Source organism: Tupaia chinensis, unplaced genomic scaffold, assembly GCF_000334495.1.
Source record: "Tupaia chinensis unplaced genomic scaffold, TupChi_1.0 Scaffold143796_1, whole genome shotgun sequence".
In the NCBI taxonomy this organism is placed as follows: Eukaryota; Metazoa; Chordata; class Mammalia; order Scandentia; family Tupaiidae; genus Tupaia; species Tupaia belangeri.
The window spans coordinates 4,358,024-4,374,523 of NW_006203646.1; the positions used below are offsets into that span (position 1 = coordinate 4,358,024).

The 16,500-nt window shown below is 41.7% G+C and overlaps 1 protein-coding gene across 4 annotated transcripts in view; it reads right to left on the reverse strand.

The window, feature by feature from the left end:
* The window catches only part of THG1L (tRNA-histidine guanylyltransferase 1 like), a 23,011-nt gene extending 6,622 nt beyond the window's left edge, over positions 1 to 16,389 (reverse strand). Inside the window, exons 1-2 of one of the 4 annotated variants that reach the window (XM_006165079.3) lie at positions 16,313 to 16,389; positions 723 to 1,094 (exon numbers count right to left, since the gene is read on the reverse strand). In XM_006165079.3, the coding sequence (XP_006165141.1) occupies positions 723 to 913 (191 nt within the window). In that variant the 5' untranslated portion in view covers positions 914 to 1,094; positions 16,313 to 16,389. Of the gene's footprint in view, positions 1 to 412; positions 606 to 722; positions 1,095 to 16,312 lie in introns of those variants that run through there. The other 3 variants (XM_027766951.1, XM_027766952.1, XM_006165080.2) reach the window with 3 other exon arrangements.
* Positions 16,390 to 16,500: the final 111 nt, after the last annotated feature.

Below are 16,500 nucleotides of genomic sequence, written 5' to 3' on the forward strand. Positions count from 1 at the left end.
AATTAAGCTTGGTCTTAGTGTTCAATCAATAAATGTTAGTTACAATGATCATTATTAATAAAAGAGATTTTTTCAATTGCCAGAGGGCGTGTGTGTGCTTGCCAGAGAGAGCAAGCAAGCAAGCGAGAGGGTGCGAGAGAGAGCCCAGATAGCTGTGGGGGGGGGGCACCCTTTAACAACTAGGCTGCAGGCGGATCCAAAACAACCCTCTTCAAAAGTTAAGTTCCTCTCTGTGTTACATTTCTTTATCACTTTTTGCCTGACTCTTTGGGTACGGTCCATTTGGCTTGTTACTGATAATGAGACTGAGACACGGACACACGCACACACACAAAGTGTTGCCCACAACAGGGCTTAGGCCTCTGAACAGCAAAGACATCTAACGGAATAAGCTGGGTAATTGGCCAAAGACCTTAAGTACTGCGCCGGGCAGAGCCTGAAAAGCGGGGAACCACCAGGACCCTGCCAACAAGTCCGTCTGCTCATTTAACGCGAGCACTCCAGGCTAGTTCCTCACTGGGCGGGACACCTTGTTCCATCTAAGTCATTTGTGCAGCCACCGTTCAACCACGGTCGTAGGCAGCCAGCAGGGCGATGCTCACCGCCACGCATTCATTGGCTGCCGCGGGCTCCCGGTAACCGCGAGCCGAGGCCGCAATGGTAGGTTTTGGACTCCCCGGAAGTGCTGGCGCGCCACGCGGCCCCTAGGCCAGCTCGCTCACCGATGGAAATTCCTGCCGTCCAGCCGTACTACAACCCAGCAGTGGGCTAAGCAGGTGTCGTCGGCCTCGAAATCCCGCACGTACTCGAACTTGCTTTTCGCCATGGTCGCCCTCAATCGCAGGTACCGTCTCAGGACGGCGGCAGCGGCAGACGGGCAATTCCGTATCTTGACGTTGCAGGAGGCCCACATTCCCTCCGCGGAAGGGAAAGGGCCAGACAACTCTGCCCCGGAAGTTCTTGTTTGTCTTTGTGGCCCCTCTAGCCGTAGAGGAGGTTCTCATCTCGCCTGTCTTTGTAGTTCTTAATCCACGCGGGTGGAGACTTCCATTCTTTCCTTCCTACTTCCCTTGTTTGCTCGCTTTTCTCTGGTCCTGCAACGAATAGCTCTCGTAGTTACTAAACATTCTTTTCTGACCAGGTTTTAAAGTGTAGTTGTGATTGTCTCCTTTTTAAATAACACTTATTAATTTCCTGTGTAATTAACACTGTTAACACTTTATATTCCCCACTCCCTGTCAAAGCATTGTGGATGTTTTCTTATATTCTCTTTTTGATTCTGTATATATGTTTAGGCAAGGAAAACACATTGGGGTCATTTACTAATACAATTTTATAACTTCCCATTCAGCTTCAGTATTTTGAGCAGTGTGATTTCTAAGAGAAAAATAGACTCTTAATATTTCAACATATGTGTGTACTAAATTAACTTACTCAAGTTTTTCACCATTAGATAAAGATTCAATGTTTGATTTCTAATTGCTGATATGTAATAATAATAGTGTGTAATGATTAATACAGCTCTTTCTAATTAATTGCCTAGTTGGCATTATTTATTTATTTAGAGAGGTTTTTGCTGCAGGGCGTGTGCGCTCGCCAGAAAGAGAGAGACAGAGAGACAGAAAGCAAGAAATCACCCCCACCCCACGGGGGGAGGGCCACGGCGCAATCCCTTCTCCATTCTCCTCTCAGGATCTTGGGTATGCATGCACACACGCACGGCATGAGTTTAAGCCACCAGGTCCTGGACTCGAACCACGGTCAACTACATGGGAGTTCAGCGACAGCCATTATGGTAACTGCTAGTCCCATAGTTCACATTATTTTTAAATCCTCGAGAAAAATATTCAATCAATATAAAATGATATGTGGCGAGAAGTCTGTCACTGACTCCTAACTTCACATACTTTAGACAATTACTGTTATCAGTTTCTTGTATATTTATTTGGAGATTCATATATCTCAATCAGTATGTGTGTGTATCTCCTTAATTGTGCCACAAATGGTAGCCACCATGTACTTCGAGGCTTACCTTCCATAGGGTCTGGTCAAGCTGTGACCCCACCTTCCACCAGTTCTCCAGCGCTTTAGTTCCTGGGCACATACGTGTGTGCCTGGTGTGGTTCAGGTTGGCTGGACTGAGGATTCGAACTGCATCACCATTTGGTATGTCATTTCTCCTGAGCAGCACTTTATTACCAAGTCAGCTCATCTTTTCTTATTCTAATTGGTCACTTAGATATCCTTTACTGTGAAAAACTTGAGACTCAAGTCTCTTGATCATTTTTTCAACTCACTTTTTATGCTTATTTGAAAGAGAAATTTAATGTCATTGCTATCAGTGGATAATTAGAAATCTAAGCCAAAAATAGAGGGTGACTATTACATGAAACTTCAGTATAATGCTCATTCTTTGTAGTAGGACAGTTTTTGTATTCTTTTTCATTTTTGGAAGGGAGAAGGATGAATATCACATTACTGAACACACTCAAAATCAAGTAAGTGGAAGAACTGTACCTGGCTCAAAGTTCCCTCTGCCTTTCTTTTCTTTTTAAATAAGTATTTTATTTAATTTCATTTATTTATTTTTAATTTGACCAGAGAGATAGATAGAGAAAGTAAGCCGCCAAGTCCGGGACTCTAGCACCCTTAACCACCATGCCATTTGCCAGCCCCTCCCTCTGCCTTTCAATGACTTGGGAAAATGATGGAGACAGCAGGGGCAGATCAAAAGTCAAAACTGAAATTTCCTAAGCTCACTCCTAAGTTTAGCAGTTAGTAGCAGGGAGCATATGTGAAGCACATGCGCTGTGCCAGGCATAGTACTAGTCACATTCCATAGGCAAAATCTATTCTGCACCCTGCCCTTGGAGGCTGAGTTCTGCAACTTTGTTGTGCGGCTTCTATCTTTGATGACTAGGAGTCCCATACATTGCATTTATATTCCAGGCAGGAAGAAGAAAGGAAAAGAAAGCATATCTTACTTCTTAGCTAAATCATTATAGGGTTGGGGTTTTGTTTCTGGCTTTTTGTTTTGTTTTGAATTTTTTTCTTTCTTCTGAGACAGAGAGAGGGAAAGGAACAGTCACCCCTGACGGTGTCTTCATGCTGTGACCCACCCTAGCTCCAGGAAGCACTGGATCATAGGCATGCATGTGCCCAGCATGTTCAGGATGACCTCTTGACATGAACCTAGGACCTTCCTATGTGGGTCCTATCCCAGAGCCTTGTGTTACTGCTGAGCCAATGTGTGGCTCCAATAAAGGGTTTTTATTAAAGCTGTGCAAATTCTGCTTCCATAGTTCTCTTATCTGCAGTGGAGGCTGAGATATGTAGTTGTTTTTGCTGGGTGCTTGGTCGTCTCAGCAACACAATATAGGCTTTTCCTACAAAGATGGGAGAATGATACTGAATGGGCAACTGGAAGCTCCTGCCAGAGAAGCCAACAGGGGTTATAAAGGGGCACTCTAAGAGGTCCTGCTACCCTGAATGATCATGTCAACTCTCCCATCCTTCCCTCTTTTCCCCTTTCCCATCATACACCCCAAAGCAGAAGACCAAAGGAAAAAAGAGAACTAGAGGATTGCTTGGCAATTCCTGGTGAGGTGTTGCTTTCTTCCCCCTCTGTACCTCTCTCTACCACTACCTGCCTTGCCTGGAACCCCAGTGCAAAGACAAGTAACAGTGGAGGGGGAGAGGTTTCTAGAGCAGCAAGAAAGGAAGGCTGCTTCCTCACTTCCCAGGTAGATTCTGGAACTGCAGATTTTTCCTGGTGCTGCCACTTAGAAAGGCACTGGGAGAGTCACTGGGAGATCTAACAGATGTCATTTCCACCTGCTGTCTCTTGTGTTTGGGAAGTAAGTGAATGCTGAATCCACTAAGCACACCATACATGGCTGTTTCTGAAGCAGTTTGGGCCAACATGAGAGGTAATTTTGGAAGGGAGAAGGATGAATATCACATTACTGAACACACTCAAAATCAAGTAAGTGGAAGAACTGTACCTGGCTCAAAGTTCCCTCTGCCTTTCTTTTCTTTTTAAATAAGTATTTTATTTAATTTCATTTATTTATTTTTAATTTGACCAGAGAGATAGATAGAGAAAGTAAGCCGCCAAGTCCGGGACTCTAGCACCCTTAACCACCATGCCATTTGCCAGCCCCTCCCTCTGCCTTTCAATGACTTGGGAAAATGATGGAGACAGCAGGGGCAGATCAAAAGTCAAAACTGAAATTTCCTAAGCTCACTCCTAAGTTTAGCAGTTAGTAGCAGGGAGCATATGTGAAGCACATGCGCTGTGCCAGGCATAGTACTAGTCACATTCCATAGGCAAAATCTATTCTGCACCCTGCCCTTGGAGGCTGAGTTCTGCAACTTTGTTGTGCGGCTTCTATCTTTGATGACTAGGAGTCCCATACATTGCATTTATATTCCAGGCAGGAAGAAGAAAGGAAAAGAAAGCATATCTTACTTCTTAGCTAAATCATTATAGGGTTGGGGTTTTGTTTCTGGCTTTTTGTTTTGTTTTGAATTTTTTTCTTTCTTCTGAGACAGAGAGAGGGAAAGGAACAGTCACCCCTGACGGTGTCTTCATGCTGTGACCCACCCTAGCTCCAGGAAGCACTGGATCATAGGCATGCATGTGCCCAGCATGTTCAGGATGACCTCTTGACATGAACCTAGGACCTTCCTATGTGGGTCCTATCCCAGAGCCTTGTGTTACTGCTGAGCCAATGTGTGGCTCCAATAAAGGGTTTTTATTAAAGCTGTGCAAATTCTGCTTCCATAGTTCTCTTATCTGCAGTGGAGGCTGAGATATGTAGTTGTTTTTGCTGGGTGCTTGGTCGTCTCAGCAACACAATATAGGCTTTTCCTACAAAGATGGGAGAATGATACTGAATGGGCAACTGGAAGCTCCTGCCAGAGAAGCCAACAGGGGTTATAAAGGGGCACTCTAAGAGGTCCTGCTACCCTGAATGATCATGTCAACTCTCCCATCCTTCCCTCTTTTCCCCTTTCCCATCATACACCCCAAAGCAGAAGACCAAAGGAAAAAAGAGAACTAGAGGATTGCTTGGCAATTCCTGGTGAGGTGTTGCTTTCTTCCCCCTCTGTACCTCTCTCTACCACTACCTGCCTTGCCTGGAACCCCAGTGCAAAGACAAGTAACAGTGGAGGGGGAGAGGTTTCTAGAGCAGCAAGAAAGGAAGGCTGCTTCCTCACTTCCCAGGTAGATTCTGGAACTGCAGATTTTTCCTGGTGCTGCCACTTAGAAAGGCACTGGGAGAGTCACTGGGAGATCTAACAGATGTCATTTCCACCTGCTGTCTCTTGTGTTTGGGAAGTAAGTGAATGCTGAATCCACTAAGCACACCATACATGGCTGTTTCTGAAGCAGTTTGGGCCAACATGAGAGGTAACACTGCTGCAGTGTGCCTGAGGAAAGGATGGAGCACTTCATTTTAGCCCTGGGGTCTGGGCAAGGTCATTACTGGTCCCAAAAGAAGGAGCTCAGAGTACAGGAGAGATAGGAGCTGAAAGTTGCTTTTGAGGTTAATGAACAAGTGAAGTCACCCTGGAGACAGTTTGGACACAGTGAGCTGGCAGGGCAGCAGGGCTAAGGCTGCTCCTTTCCAAGGGATCCTCAGAGACAATGGAGGACCAGGGTGGTGTAAAAATGGCTCAGGACCCCCATGCACCATGCCAAGGCTGGAGGAGAGAGCACTTCCCAATACCAGGCGGGAGGCCACTTGTAAGGAGGCCTCTGCTCCCATGAAGAGGGCTGAGGAATTAAGCCTTGAAAAGAGGGTATTGCTGAGTGAAGCAAGTCAGGCTATGAAACGGAGACATTGTATGTCCCCACTTAACATATACCAACTGTCTGCACTCTATGGCAGAGACTGAAAGACTGGAGGACATGAATGCATTGAAAATTGTTATGGACACTGGGGACAAAGTGGAAGGAGAGTGAAGAGGGGAAGAGTGCAGGAAGGGAAATGTGGGGAAAAAATGGAGAAGACACACATATGGCTTATTGCTTGTTGATAATGTCATGTATAGTATTCCCCACTCGCCTTGTATGTGGTGTATATCATGTTGAGTAAAATCTTTTTACAGTCTAAATGATGTGTAGCAATTGAATGTATAAATAATAATAGCCAATAATATTAATAGTTTTTAAAAAAGAGGGTAGTGGTGCAGAGGATAGATCTCAGAGCCAGCCCACCTCCCCCTCTATTCCCAGATGTTGGGTGGGAGCCAGTGAAAAAGCAACCCAGGGCCTCCCACTCCAAGCCCAAGCCCCTTCAGTAATAGGTCTGTCCTATGTTGGAGTGGTGAGGGAGGGGGAAGGGAGGTTTAAATAGGATTGAAATCACAGATTTGGACTGCAGAAACAGTTTCAAATTTAAAGTGCATATGAGATTATGTGACCTGCTCCTAATGTTGGTTAGCATGAACCAGAGTGATTTGACAGGGCACATCTAGACATATTGATAGGAGAAACAGAATAATTATTGTTTAAGACTACTGAGTTCAGATGGATCAATAAACTGCTTATAATAGAGATAACTGAGATGTATTGACCACTTAAAATTGCTACATGGCACAACATATATCTTTCAGAGGTCATCACTATTTATTTTGCAAAACAACCCATTTTACAAATGAGAAATAATAGGGATAACCACTGTTAACTGTAATACTGTTAACCACAACTCTCCTGCTTTGCAAAATAATTAGCGTGTACCATATGCCTGGTGCTGTGCCAAGCATTCAAGGTACATTATCTGGATTCATCTTTATAGCCACCCAGCTGATATGTTGTTGTTCTCCTTATTTATCAGGTACCTAAACGATGTATAGTAACTTGCTGAGATACTATGTATAGACAACCATGGGAGCTGGGAGACTCATCCAGGCTACAAACCCCTGGAAGAACGTTGCTGAAGGGAAAAAACAGGCCCAAGTTTCTTTGAAACTCACAGACCTACATAATTAGTCATGTAAAATTATGTACATAAGGTATGTAACATAGTGCAGTTGCTATGGAAAATAGTACATATAGCCTCAATAAATTCCTCAAAAAATTTAAAATAGAATTCTCACACAATGCTGCAATTCCACTTTTCAGTATATACCCAAAAGAATTAGAAACAGGATCTTTAAGAGGTATTTGTACACCCATGTTCATAGTGGCCACAATAACTAAAATGAGGAACCAACCCAAGTGTCTATCAATGGATGAATGGATAAACACATGGTATATACATATCAATGAAATATTAGTCAGCTTTTTAAAAAACTTTGATGTTTTAGGGCTGGCAAGTGGCATGGTGGTTAAAGGCATTGGACTCCCCACATAGCCAACTGATGTTTGAGTCTTGGACCTGGTGGCTTGCTTTCTTGCTTTCCCTCTGTCTTACTCTGTCTCGCTCTGGTCAAATTAAAATAAATGAATAAGTAAATAAAGTTAAAAAATATTTTTGATGTTTCATGTTTCAGTTTCTTCTATAAAGCATGTGTATTCACTGCAGAGACACTGACACAGAGACAGAGAGAGAGGGAGAGAGTGAGAAATCACCCTCCAAGGGGGTTTGCCATGTTTCAATCCTTTCTCCTCCATTCTCTTCTCAGGATTTTCGGCATGCATGCACACATGCCTAGTGTGATTTTCAAGCTGCCAGGTCCAGGACTTGATCCTCAGAGTTGACCATGTGGGATCCAGTTTCCTTAACCTCCACGCCACCTGCTGGCCCTCTTAGTCAGCCTTTTCAGGAAAGGAAACTCTGACACATGCTACAACATGGCTGAATCTTTAGGGCAATATGCTAAATTTAATAAGTCATCCACAAAAGGACAAATACTGCATGACAGTACTCCTAAGAGGTACCTGGAAGAGCCAAGTTCACAGAGAAAGAGAGTAGAATCGTGGTTTCTGGGAATGAGGGAAGAAGGAAATGTAGAATTGTTAAGAGTGTAGAGTTTCAGTTTTACAGGATGAAAACAGTCCTGGAGATTGGTTCGTAACAAAGTGAATGGATTTAACACTCTTGAGTTGGATCCTTGAAAAATTATTAAGATCGTAAATTTTACTTTATGTGAATTTTACCATTATTAAATTTTAAAAATTCTGCACACAAGTGGTATCTATGACCTAACTGGACACCAGACTGTATTTATTTATTTTAAAAATTTATATTACTTAGAAGATCACTTGCTCACTACAGGCGGACAGAAAGAAAAATAATTGCCTTTGGGATGGAAGTCATATTTCAGTTTGTCTCCTTGATGCTGACTCATTTCATTTGTGCTAAGAGCTGCATTATGTAAATGAAATTCAGGGTGAGGGGGGTAAGAAGAAGAAATAGTTTGTCTCTAAAACCTCCTTCCCTCTCTGAACCACTCTAATCTAATTTCTGGCTGGGAGTATTGTGTATGCTTCCAGGAATGACTGCTTAGTTCTGTCATGGTTTTGAGGCAGATAGAAGCATTAGGACATGTCAGAATATATACAAGGGTACATAATTTAGAACTATTATTCTAGAATAAATTTATGACTAAAGGACCTTGAAACTGCTATGTTTATTCTGTACTTTTGAGACATTGCTTACACAGGTCACAGTAAAGAAATTTTATTTCTAAATATTAATTAGTTGTATCCTTAAAGGGACACATTCAGTCAACTATCCATTCTTTCTCTACTTAGCAGAAGCGCCAGAAGTTGTGAAGATGGATGACTTGGAAAAAACTTCAGGAGAACAGAAAGAAAAATTAGATGTATGACTTCTAGCCCAATTGACCTGTGTCATTTAATCTCACAAACATCCTCCTTCACTGAGTATTCATTTTTTTTCTTTTTTTGAAAAGTTTACATATTTCTTTCTTCTGTAAGTGAGGGAGACAGAGAGATAGCCCCCCCACCCCAACACACACACACACACACACAGAGTGGTTTTAATACCATGATCTACCCTAGCCTCAAACAGCCCTGGATTGTGGACATGTGAGTGACTGGAGTATCAGGGAGGTCTCCAGATATGAACCTGGAACCTGCCCCTGTGGGTCAACCTTACAGAGTATGGTTTACAGTTATCTAGCATGATGAACAAGTATTTCTTGATTTCTTACTATGTACTCTGCATGAGGCTCTGCAACAGAAAACAAGACAGCCCTGGTGCCTGCCCAGGCAGTTGGGAAAGACAGACTTAAAACAAAGAGTTTCACAAGTTAATTGCACTATTATGATTGTGTTAAGTGTTAGGAAGCAGGTTGGAGGCCCTTCCCTGATTAAGGCATGGTTCCCAAAGGGAACCATGGGCAAGTGTTCCTTAAGGAAGCAGTGTTTAAACTGAGACCTGCTGGGGTCAGCAGTTAGCATGGTGGTTAAGAGCACTGGACTCCCATATGGCTGACCATGGTTCAAGTCCTGGACCTGGTGGCTTGCTTTTTCACTATTCCTCTCTTTCTGTCTTTCTCACTTTGTCCCTCCCTGATCAAATTTACATAAATAGAGTTAAATAAAAATAATTATTAAAAAAATATAAATTGAGACCTGCTAATGAAGTCAAAAGAGAGCTTGCTTCATAGGTTTCTGGAATCTCTGAATTTTACTGTTGACTTGCCAATGTCCCATGACTTCCAGATCTAGTATTAGAACCCACTCCTTCTGATGCCACGTCCAACATCCTTCACACTCTACCGCTTTTCCTTTTCATGCTTTTAAGGAACAAATAGATAGCTATTGTTTTTGCCTAACCAGCATCTGTTTTTCTGCCTTTGGGCCACAGCACTCTAACCATCATTTCCCTAAGTTCAGGCCATGTAGTTCAGGTGGGATAAACTCATGTCACCTTTGTTCCAGAGTGAGCACTTGTCCAAGATCACTACAGTGACTCAATGGAAATTAGAAAAAGGCTCCATCTCCTGGCACACACTCTCTTGCACCAGAACAAACATTTAGTGAGTACAACACATGCTAATTTCAGCTTCTACTTGTTCTCTTTGAAATGAACAACTTGAACAAATTGTGGTAGCAATAACTGAGACCTGGTCAGTCTGGTTCAAAGATGCATATCTGCCCCAAACCAGGTCAATAAAGCACTCACACTTCGCTAGGATGACAGGAAAAGAGAGGTTCTTTTTAAATTAGAGTTGTTATACTAGTGACCACACTGCCTTCAAGAGGGAAGAGCACCCGAGATTTAATATTTTTCAAAGCTGTATTCTCCATACCTAGAACAGAGCCTGGCACATGGGAAGCTATCAATAAGTATTTGTTGAATGACTGAGGCAATTAATTACTTTTTTGTATATGTAACTTACTTGTTGTAAGTCTCAATTCATTGGGTTATAATAATTAATTTCATTTTCCCCAATAACTCCTCTCTTATGTTATCTTCTCTTGCTGGTTAGTAGTTCCCATAAAGAATCTTGGCCAGTTCTTGGGGCCAGCAGGTGGTGTGGAGGTTTAGGCAGCTGAATCTCATATGGCCAACTGTGTGATTTGAGTCCTGGTCCTGTGGCTTGAAAAATCATACTAGGCATGTGGGTGCAACATGTCCAAAATCTCCAGAGGAGAATGGAGAAGGGGCCATGGCCATCTTTTGTGGGGGTAATTCCTCCCCACCCCCCGCCCCCGTGAGCACATGTGCCCTTATAGCAAACTTAAAAAAAAAAAAAAGGCATCTTGGCAAGATCCTCTAACTTCTTACTTAGTAAAGTGTTCTAATATTGGTATTCAAGACTGGTCTCAAAACACTGTGTGTTCTCAACAAAAGCAGTTTTCCCTCAGTCATACTCTTTCAGCTTATAGTGAAGTGTTGGTATGACAATTTGGTTCTCGCTTCTTTCTGCAAGACTTCCAAGGGGATAGGTGACCCTCCTTTTAGGGTCCTTTTCAACTTAGAAGTGGAGTATTTCATATTTTACATGCTCAGATTTAGGTCTCTGGTATAATGAATTTTAGAACAATAGGAAAAATTCCATCCTGTTTACCAGGTTTGAGTTAAACTGAAAGCAATTTATATAGATGAGATGAACTTGAAAGTAGGAGCACATTTTGGATAAATTCAGGGATGTAATATATGCGAGGTAGCTTGAAGGATATGTGGGTTGAAGGATATGTGAAGGATATGTGGGGAGTAGAAAGAACGCCATAAGAGGCCACATCAAACTTGAGGATAATAAGTACAAGCTCAGGACTTTGACCTTGATCTATCTAATGGTGTTTTAGGGAAATTAAAATGACCATGGTATAAAGGGTAAATGAGAGTGAAGAAAATCTGGAGGAGGCTAGGCCAACTGAGAATCTATATTGATTCTTCAGGCATACAATACTAATTAAAAAGAAGAGATGGATGGAAATAAAAAAGAACTTGGTATTCATAAAATGTTTTGAGCTCCTAAATCACAGAGTTTTAATCCTTTTTAGAAAAAGGTAAGACATTAAACATCTTGAAATAATATGAAGACATAATTATTGATATAGTAGGAGGTGATGTTCAATGAAATATAAATTCCACTATGTGACGAGTAGTTATTTATAGGGTTGGAGAATGAGTGGCCCATAATAATTTGACCTTGAATGGACCATATGTTGGTAGCAAGATTGATACAGGCAGTATATTTCAATTTAATTTTTTCCAGTGACTTGGCTGGTTTATTGAATAAAAAGATTGGAAATCCTCATACCTGTCTAAAAATAGAATCTGGAATGAGGATTCACTTTCTATTTAGCTTATACTGTTACTCATGCACATGCAATGGAAATTAAAGGAAGAAGGAAATCCAATAAGTAACTTGTAAAGTAATTTGCTTGGGAATAATTATTTCCTAATCTGAGTTCAGTGAGATCTTCTCTTTCATTTTAGCAATGAAAAATAAAAGTATATGAGAAATATTGGGTCATTGGATACATTGAGTTCAAACCAGAGTCTGGGTTCAAGTCTGAAGAACCAGATGCATTTTTCCATAGAAAAATACATCATGACTTTTCTGATGACCCAACAGTACTACCCGTGCTTGATTTTTATTATCCATTCTGGCTTGAGGGGAGACAAAAGTGGTTCCTTGAACACTATACATGGAACTTCTCCTCTGGCACAGTCTTTATGTGTTACATAGTAGTCTCTGAAGAACCATGAAACTGGGAAGAGAAATCAAAGGATTTCAGAGACAACTACATCACATTACTGACGATGCCTGCATTTATACCATTTAAGGAAATATTTTTATCCATGATATTTTGTTTTTGAAGACCACTTAAGATCACATTCTCAGCAAAATCTCAGCAATGTTTTCACCCTTGAATTTGACTCATCATAGTTACATCTGGAAGTCACCAGACCATCCAATTGTACAAAAGTACAATTTTGTTATTATACGATTTCAGGATGAGTAACTGCAATATAATCAGGACGTAAGTAGAGTTAACTTTATCTATATAAACACAACCATTGTATATTCACTTTATAACTATATTAGGCTTTGTTTTACACATGTCTGGAGACAAACATCATCTTTTCCATTTCCACATGCATTTTGAACTGATTTATCTTCATTTTTCCAGTCAGCCAAGGCTTGAAAAATTTGGAATCATTGTTGGCTGTTTTCTATCCTTCTCCAGTAACAATAACCAGCATACTGAGAGTTTATTAGGTGCCAAATTCCGTGGTGAGCCTTTAACATCCTCTGTCATTTTAATTATATGCTGTTATTATCTTCATTTTGTAATCGAGAAAGAGTTTTATAGAGATTAAGTGACTTATCCAAAATCATGTAGTAAGTGGTGGAACCAGACAGGAAGCCAGGAATGTAATGAAGAAGTTTATGCTCATAATCAATTTTTTAAAATTAAAGTTGATTTCTTCTGTGAGGGAGACAAAAGAATTACAGACAAGCAAAAGAAAAAAATTTTCAAAATTATGCTGAATAAAAAAGAAACACATTGTCTATATCTAAGATGATATGTGTAAATTGAAAAATAAATATATGCATACATTATGCACTGTATATCACTCAGTGATACCTATATAACTAGGGATGCATATTAAACACATTACAATATTATGTATTTTTATTTACATTATATGCCTGGGCTATGGCAGTTTGGGAAAGTAGGACTAGAATGTGAACGGAGATGATTAATGAAGGGGAAAACCATAAAGCAAGAAATCACCCCTGAGGTGGATGGCCATACTGCAATCCCTTCCCCTTCATTCTCCTCTTGGGATTTTGGACATACACGCAAATGTGCCCAGCATGAATTTTAAACTGCCGGGTCTGGGACTTGAACCACAGTGGACTACATGGGAGTCCAGCAATGTAATCATTACACCATCCGCTAGTCCTAACAACATTCTTTTTTTTTTTTTTTTTTTACTTATTAAAACTATACCAATACTTTAATCAACTATACAAAAAAGATAATGAGATAAACGTGCATTTATAGAACTGCTTATCAGTCAGGTCAGATCCCTGCAGAGGGAATTCTCAGCATGACCTCAATCATCTGCGGGGATACAGAGCAATCCTTGTTCAGACAGGCACACTCATCTAACTTGCCTGGCGTGGTCAGACCTCTCTTTCTTGATGGCTTCCTCCTGCTTAGGAATGTGCACGTCCAGCTGTCTGCCTCTTAGAGCAGATGTTTACCTTCCTCATCCACCAGTCATTGGAGGAGGGCTGGGGCCACAAAGATGATTGATTCGACCCATTCTTCGGGCAGGGTTTCTGGGTAGCCCTCTTTTGTCATTGTATCTGGAATCAGATGAGTGTCCACCTCTTCTCTTTTTCACATCTTGTTAAAGCAGAGTTTTGAAAAACGAAACTACAAACTTGGCTATTTCCCAGAAAAAAAATCTGTTATCAAAGATAACCTCCATGGAGAGCGATTCCGGCTGTCCAATACTTGTCTGTTCGAGATGTAAACCATCACACCTCCCGTTCCCCGCTTCGGAGCTGCTGAAGAGCTCAGGCCTCCTCCCTAACAACATTCTTAAAGATAAACAATTAAATGCCTTTTCCCTAAGATTGGGTACCAGAGAAGGGTGTCCATTCTTACCATATCTATTCAATACTGGACTGGAGGTTCCAGCCAGTGCAATAAGGCAAGAAAATAAGAACATGAAAATCAATATACAACCAACTAAAAATGAAATTAAGAAAACAATTACATTCACAATAGCACCCAAATCATAAATTTAATGAAGTATAAACTGTACACTGAAAATTACGGATCTTTGGGATAGTCCATAGTTTTTATGGGTGTAAAGGATACTTGAGATTAAAAAAATAAAGTTTGAGAGTAACTGTCCTTGTCTATCTGCCAGGTATAGGAACTGCTTACCCCATTTGACACTGGAAAGTTAGAAGGAGTACTGGAATTCCAGGTCTTCTTTGAGAGATAACTTGTCTTGGCTGCCAAAAATCATCTATTTCAAGATAAATCTATAGTTTTCAGTCAAGATGTCACTTAGAAAACAATCAATTTAATACAAGATTTGTCTTTATTTTGGTGGTGTTTTAGGGAAATAAATACAATCTTTGTAAAAGGAAAGACATAAATCTGTAAAGGACTTGGAACATAAGAGTAAGTAAGCCCTTAATATTAGGTAGAAATTATTACCATTTTATTATCAGACTGTAGTAGCCCTTATTTACTTCCTCATTCAACAAGCATTTACTAAATGCTTACTATGTGCCAGGATCAACGATTGGCATTAAAGTTTCAATGATGAGCCAAACACAAACAGTTCTGCCCTCAAGGAGTTTCTAGTTAAGTAGCAGCAGCAGTAGAATATCTCAAAAAGAAATACATCACAGAGCTATTTGGTGGTGTGATGAATGCAGCTAGATCCCATTTGGCCAACTGTGAGATTCAAGTCCTGGATCGGGTGGCTTGAGAAACAAATTGGTTGGGTATGTGTGAGTGCCCAAAATCCTGAAAGGAGGAAGAAATGGAGAAGGGATTGCAGTGTAACCAACTCCCATGGGATGGGGGTTGTTTTCTCACTCCTCCAGGCCTACACTCTCTAGTGAGCCCATGTATTCTCTGACAAAATTAAAAACCAAAAGAAATATATTACAAATCGTATAAGCATGTAAGCGAAGTGATGAATGTGTACGTACATGAAAATGCAAACTGATTTCCAACTAGAGAAATCTCTGAAGATGTGCCAGTTGAGCTGCAATTGGAAAAGCTAGGAGACATTAAGGAGACACAGGAAGGAACACAAAGGTTCTGTGGTGTGAAGAGAGTGTGTGGCTGAAGACTACAGAGCTAGTGGTAAGTAGCAGTAGGTAGAACCCAAGTCATTAGGCTTGGCCAAGGATTTTGGACATTTACCACATGGTCAGTGGGAGACATGAAGCGATTTAGAAAAATGGGTGTGACAGGACTAGATTTGTATGTTAAAAGTTCTGAAACTGGATGTAGTGGGACAGAGTGAAAAGCAAGGGAAATATTTATAGGGCCACAAAGAATTCAGATGATGAAAGCTTGGAATAGGGTAATGATGGTGGAGATTCAAAGAAATGGATGGATTTAGAATGTATTTTTAGGACCAGCAGATGGCATAAAGGTTACATTGGGGGACTCCCACGCAGTCAACAGCAGTTGGAGTCCGGACTGGGTGGCCTGAAACTCAAGTCAGGCGCATGTGCGTGCATGCCCAAGATCCCAAGATCCTGGGAAGAGAATGTAGGAGCAGGGGTTGAGGCCTAGCCATACCCACTGGGGGTTGATTTCTCCCTTCCTGTCTCTGTCTCTCTGGTGAGCCCAAGCAACCTATACCAAAAATTTTTCAAAAAATAAAAAAAGAATATTAAAGTTTAATCCAGTTCACTAGTCGCACAAAGTTGAATACCCTTACCAGTAAGCTCAACTATCGGGGTTATTGAGAAGTTACAAATTTTCCCTGAAGCCCATTGGCACTTATCCAAACACTGCTTTATTTAGAAATTCCAAATTTTCCCTGATGCCCATCAACAATGACCCAAGCACCGGGCTGATGCTCAGAGTCAATAGCGTATGCGTATGCAAGGCTTTGTTACCAGCCCGCCTAAGTGGCTCAGGACTTTATTACCCGCATCAAGGGTCAGTGGCCTGGAACAGCACCGTTTCCAGGGCAGCCATTGTCCGCATATGGGCGGGGGAGGGGTAACTAAGGACAACGGCCGAAGAGAACTCTGGAAGAGAAAGGGAGTAAGGGCGGGAAAATGGGCAGCACGTGACACCACCTAGGCCATCGCCGGTGATTCGACGGCGCCGCACGAGGACAGAGTAGAGGACGGAAGGGGCAGGAAAACGTACCTGTGATTGGTGGGCCCGGGGCATCAGGACGCCTGTGATTGGGCGAGCCTGAGACTGAGTCTGCGTTTGGAGCCGCGTAGGGTTCTGGGTAGTAAAGGCCTGGAAGGGTCTTAACCGAAAGGGGGAGGGGGAAGGTCGCCAACAAACGGCTGAGCTCACAATCCGAGCCGGGCCGGGCCAGGGCGCCC